Source organism: Equus caballus, chromosome 14 (genome assembly GCF_041296265.1).
Source record: "Equus caballus isolate H_3958 breed thoroughbred chromosome 14, TB-T2T, whole genome shotgun sequence".
In the NCBI taxonomy this organism is placed as follows: Eukaryota; Metazoa; Chordata; class Mammalia; order Perissodactyla; family Equidae; genus Equus; species Equus caballus.
In genome coordinates, this window is record NC_091697.1 from 17,656,794 (window position 1) to 17,662,792 (window position 5,999).

The 5,999-nt window shown below is 42.4% G+C and overlaps 1 protein-coding gene across 1 annotated transcript; it reads left to right on the forward strand.

The window, feature by feature from the left end:
- The first annotated feature begins 1,983 nt into the window (after positions 1-1,983).
- On the forward strand, positions 1,984-4,241 carry LOC100057862 (heat shock cognate 71 kDa protein-like). Its single transcript, XM_070232855.1, is given in 1 exon segment — positions 1,984-4,241. A coding segment is annotated over 1 exon segment (1,941 nt). The 5' UTR covers positions 1,984-2,057; the 3' UTR covers positions 3,999-4,241.
- Positions 4,242-5,999: the final 1,758 nt, after the last annotated feature.

The following is a 5,999-nucleotide window of genomic DNA, read 5'->3' on the forward strand; positions in this document are numbered from 1 at the left end:
AGGACTTGCTGTTCTTTGTTGCTTATTTGTGAGTGACTGACCGGACCCCTTTAGTGAAGCAAATGTCTCCCCTGCAGTGCGAAGCCTGTGCTGCTCCCTGAAGGGCACGACCTTGAGCATGTGCAGTCGCTCTGAGACACAGTGACTGTGGCCTCTTTGATAGTCTCTCTCCCTGTGCACTGCCAGATGTTCAGCTCCACTAACTGCTGACTGATTGCTATATTGTTTAACAATGCCCTAGGGCTTGCATTGCTGCACAGACTGATCAGATTAAACATGGGCTCCTGTACAGGAATAGATTCTGAAGTCAGTGTTTGAGATTTGTTCTGACCCCAGGAGGGCTCGTCTTAGTTGTCTTATTTCCTGGTTCTCTCTGGTAAACTAGGCACCCCATGGTTTAGTTTATATCTCTAACAAATCTAACAGTGTCCTCTTTTATTATTTTTTACAACAACCTCTATTGTTTTTTAGCATACCCGCAGGCTTGAACATTCCTACTTTCTGTTGCAAATGAACTCAGCTCCCTTTGGAACAGCTTCAAAGGACCCTGTTTTACACCTACCTCTCCCTCTGGGCAAAATCTCTGAGCCATGGCTCTAGAACTTGGAGCAGGGTTGGTGGTATGCTTCTCTCTGGGAAAAACACCTGCTTTAGGAGCTAGGCGCTCCATGGAAGAGGAGGGGAGGATACAGCCTCTGGCATTCTTGGCTTTCCTGTTGTGGGGCATCTACTTTACAAACTAACTGGGGCACGGGCAATCAGGGCTCCTGTATTCTCAGTGCACTACACCCAAGGCAGAGTTCCTGCCCCATGAGTAGGGGCTGTACAGAAGATGGGAGCCCTCACCTCTTGGCCATACTCACCTGAAACTTAACCTCTGTAATGGGTAGCCAGGGGCAAGATGAGAAATGCTGATGCCCTGCCCCTGCTGGGAAGATACCATGGGCCTCCAATAGGGGTTGGAGGAGGGGGCGCCCCGCATTCTTGGCTACATCTGCCTGCAGTGGGGTTTCCATCACTCTGTGCTGGGGGAGGGGAGGGAGAGAGCAAGCTGTGGTTCAGTTGCCACAGACACTCACTGTTCTTACCACGTTTCAGTAGGTTTTCTTGAATAAATCTTTCTTTATTTTCTGTATGCCCTTAGGACCATTTCCAGAGACTTTAAATGGATATTTTAAATAATTTTCACCAGCGTCCACAGAGCTTCTCATGTTGCCAGGACAAAGTAGAAGCTGTGCTATTATTTTTACCAAGTTCCTATCTTTTTTTATGTGTCCTTGATGAAGTTTTTGAGTATTCTGCCCCTGGTCCCATTTTTCCCTTATACTCTGTTGTTTTAATTGTGGGATTTTGTGTAGTATGATGATTTTTGGCAACCCATACATTGAATTAGAGCAGAATTGACTGTGGGGTGGAAGTAAAAGGATGGTAAAAGATGGCCTACACAAATAATAACCAATAGAAAGCTGGTGTTGAAACCGGCTTAACACAAGGTTGACATAAGGGAAGCCATATTGTAGAAAAGAGACCATGTTGTAACTTTGAATGACCTCTAACTAACCCAGCTAGATTTGCAACATCCAGGAGATCCACCTGCTCTGTAGATTTCACGACCCCTGCTTGTGCATATACCTCCCAGCTGTGATAAGATGATAACTTGATTCTTTTGAGTTCCTTAGGAATGTGATGACCCACAAACAGAGGGTCTATGCTGGTAGCCATCATCAATGACAACTGAAAGATCTGGTGTGGTGACTCCCAGTCTGTAACACCAGAGGATCAACATTTCTAACACCCTCCCCTGGAACCCACCAGACTATGTAACTGTGACAAATACAAATGGCAAGCAATAGGATATACTGGAGTATATGAGGAAGCCACTTGGTGTAAACCTAATTCGGCCTGACTTTGTTTTCCCAAAAGGGCCTGACTGTGGCCATTGAGCACGCATTGTATATCTGCTTTAAAATATTTCCTATGGTGCTCATTGAACGCGGCTGCAGCTTTCTAGGTTCGTGTCGTTTTCGCAGCCTGAGCCGGTCTACTATCAAGCAACCATGTCTGAGGGACCTGCAGTTGGCATTGATCTTGGCACCACCTACTCGTGTGTGGGTGTTTTCCAGCATGGAAAAGTGGAAATAATAGCCAATGATCAAGGAAACCGAACCACCCCAAGCTATGTCGCTTTTACTGACACGGAACGATTGATCGGTGATGCTGCAAAGAACCAAGTTGCAACGAACCCGACCAACACGGTTTTTGATGCCAAACGTCTGATTGGACGTAGATTTGATGATGCTGTTGTCCAGTCTGATATGAAGCATTGGCCCTTCATGGTGGTGAATGATGCAGGCAGGCCCAAGGTCCAAGTAGAATACAAGGGAGAGACAAAAAGTTTCTATCCAGAGGAGGTGTCTTCTATGGTTTTGACAAAGATGAAGGAAATCACAGAAGCCTACCTTGGGAAGACTGTTACCAATGCTGTTGTCACAGTACCTGCTTACTTTAATGACTCTCAGCGTCAGGCTACCAAAGATGCTGGAACTATTGCTGGTCTCAATGTACTTAGAATCATCAATGAGCCAACTGCTGCTGCTATTGCTTACGGTTTAGACAAAAAGGTTGGAGCTGAGAGAAACGTACTGACCTTTGACTTAGGAGGTGGCACTTTCGATGTGTCAATCCTCTCTATTGAAGATGGAATCTTTGAGGTCAAATCTACAGCTGGAGACACCCACTTAAGTGGAGAAGACTTTGACAACTGAATGGTCAACCATTTTATCGCAGAATTCAAGCGCAAGCATAAGAAGGACATCAGTGAGAACAAGAGGGCCGTCCGACGCCTGCGCACTTCTTGTGAACGTGCTAAGCGTACTCTCTCTTCTAGCACCCAGGCCAGTATTGAGATTGATTCACTCTATGAAGGAATCGACTTCTATACCTCTATTACCCGTGCCCGATTTGAAGAATTGAATGCTGACCTGTTCCGTGGCACCCTGGACCCTGTAGAGAAAGCCCTTCGGGATGCCAAGCTGGACAAGACCCAGATTCATGATATTGTCCTAGTGGGTGGTTCTACCTGCATCCCCAAGATTCAGAAACTTCTACAGGACTTCTTCAATGGAAAAGAACTGAATAAGAGCATCAACCCTGATGAGGCTGTTGCTTATGGTGCAGCTGTCCAGGCAGCCATCCTATCTGGAGACAAATCTGAAAATGTTCAAGATTTGCTGCTGTTGGATGTCACTCCTCTTTCCCTTGGCATGGAAACTGCTGGTGGAGTCATGACTGTGCTCATAAAGTGCAACACTACGATTCCTACCAAGCAGACACAAACCTTCACTACCTACTCTGACAACCAGCCTGGTGTGCTCATTCAGGTTTATGAAGGTGAGCATGCCATGACCAAGGATAACAATCTGCTTGGCAAGTTTGAACTCACAGGCATACCTCCAGCCCCTCGTGGTGTTCCTCAGATTGAAGTCACTTTTGATATTGATGCCAATGGCATTCTCAATGTCTCTGCTGTGGACAAGAGTACAGGGAAAGAAAACAAGATCACCATCACTAACGACAAGGGTCGTTTGAGCAAGGAAGACATAGAGTGCATGGTCCAGGAAGCTGAGAAGTACAAGGCTAAAGATGAAAAGCAGCAGGACAAGGTGTCTTCTAAGAATTCACTTGAGTCCTATGCATTCAACATGAAAGCAACTGTTGAAGATGAAAAACTTCAAGGCAAGATCAATGACGAGGACAAACAGAAGATTCTTGACAAGCGCAATGAAATCATCAACTGGCTTGACAAGAACCAGACTGCAGAGAAGGAAGAATTTGAACATCAGCAGAAAGAGCTGGAGAAAGTTTGCAACTCCATCATTACCAAGCTGTACCAGAGTGCAGGAAGCATGCCAGGAGGAATGCCTGGGGGTTTCCCTGGTGGTGGAGCTCCTCCATCTGGTGGTGCCTCCTCTGGACCCACCATTGAAGAGGTGGATTAAGCCAACCTGAGCATAGATTTAGCATTGTTCCACATAAAACAATTGAAGGACCCAAATTTGTAGCAAATTCCATGGCAGTTTTAAAGTTGAGCTGCTATAATAAATAACTGGGCATTCTTGATACTTGAATATGGAATATATGCACAGGGAAAGGAAAATAACATTGCACTTTATAGGCACTGTATTGTAAGTGGAAAATGCAATGTCTTAAATAAAACTGTATTTAAAATTGGCAAAAAAAAATATATATATATATTTCCTATGGTAAGAACAAATGGCCTTAAGATAAAGGTGCAACTTTCCCCCACATTGGCATTTCCTTAGGGATAAGCATCTTTCCTCAGGCTAGGAACTGATGAAGGTGACTTTGACCACCCAGCTCACCTGTGACCACCCAGCTCCAGACAGCAGACCTGCCACCCTGCTGTGTTCACCAAGACAGCAGACCTACCTGCTGTGTCCATCAATCGCTGTGCCAACAGAGCAGTCTCACAACTATTGTAAAAGGGAGATTTCAATCATATGTGAAACATCCTGTTTGTGGGTATATAACCACTCTGTGCACCCCACTTCTTCAGTGCCCTTTCTTCCTTTGGGAAGAAAGGCCCCGGGCCATGGTCCTCAGATTTTAGCTCAGAACAAACTCTCCCAAATTTTCATTTATAGATTGGTTATGGATTATTTTCGTCAACAACTGATTCACGATTCTGTGCCCCCTTAAGATGGTTCTTTTGGACACTAGTTGGCCATTTGCCTCTTGCTAGCAAGTTGTAATAAAATGCCCTTTTTCTGCCACTATGTTGCCTCTTAACAATTGGCTTTTGTCTCTCGGTGAGCAGATCATGCCCTTTGTGTGGTAACAGTGTGGTGATAACAATGTCAGACCAAGTAAACTTTAAGTTAAGAGATATTACAAGAGATAAAAATTACAAATATTACATACAGCTATAAGGGTCAATTCAACAGGAAGATATAACAATCTTAAATTTTCATGCCCCAAATAATATTCTTTCAAAATATATAAAATTGATGAGAGAAGCTGCCAAGTCACATTGTAAAGGGCATGGGTACAGAGAGAAGTAAGGGATGGTGGCTATGTACACAATCTACCACATTAATAAAAAGAAAAAGTGTAACAATAAAAAATACTTGATTAATCCACTGAAAAAGAATAAAAAGCACTTATTAACCCATAGAAAGCAAATACATAAATAAATAATAATATACATTCAGATTACATAAAGCAAAAATTAACAAAACTAAAATAAAAATTAACAAACCCAAATTATAATCAGAATTTTATCATACCTCTTTCAGTAATTGGCAGAACAAGAACACAAACAAACAAAAAGTTAAGGACATGGAGATTTGGACATGATTAACCAGCTTGACCTAGGTGCCACATACAGTGCCATGCTACATGAAACAACCTTTTCAAGTATGTTATCTTCAAGGGCACAGGGTGCATTTACCAAGATAGACCACAAGCTGAGCCTAAAAGCAAGTTTCAACAAATTTCATAAGATTGAACTCAGTGAGAATACATTTTCTGATCACAGACAAATTAAACTAGAAATCAAACATAACTCAAAAATCTCCAAACATTTGTAAGTTAAAGAATATATTTCTAAATAACTCACAGTTTGAAGAAGAAATTACACTGGAAATTAGAAAATGCTATGATCTGAATTACAATAAAACATAACAAATCAAAACTACAAAATGTTATAGATAGAAATGAACAAAAAACTAGGTAAATGGATGGACAGCATATTCATAATAAAAATTGTTAAGATGGTAACTCCTTCAAATCCGTCAATGTAATTCTGATCAAGCTTCTAGCAGATTTTTCATTTTTGAAAATTGACAAGTTGATTCTAAAATTAATAGGGAAATGCAAAGAGCCAATAAAAAGTAAGACACTCTGGAAAAAGAAGTAAGAATTTCAAGGACTAAGACTACCACTCACTGAAAGTTATTGTAAAACTTGGGGCCAGCCTG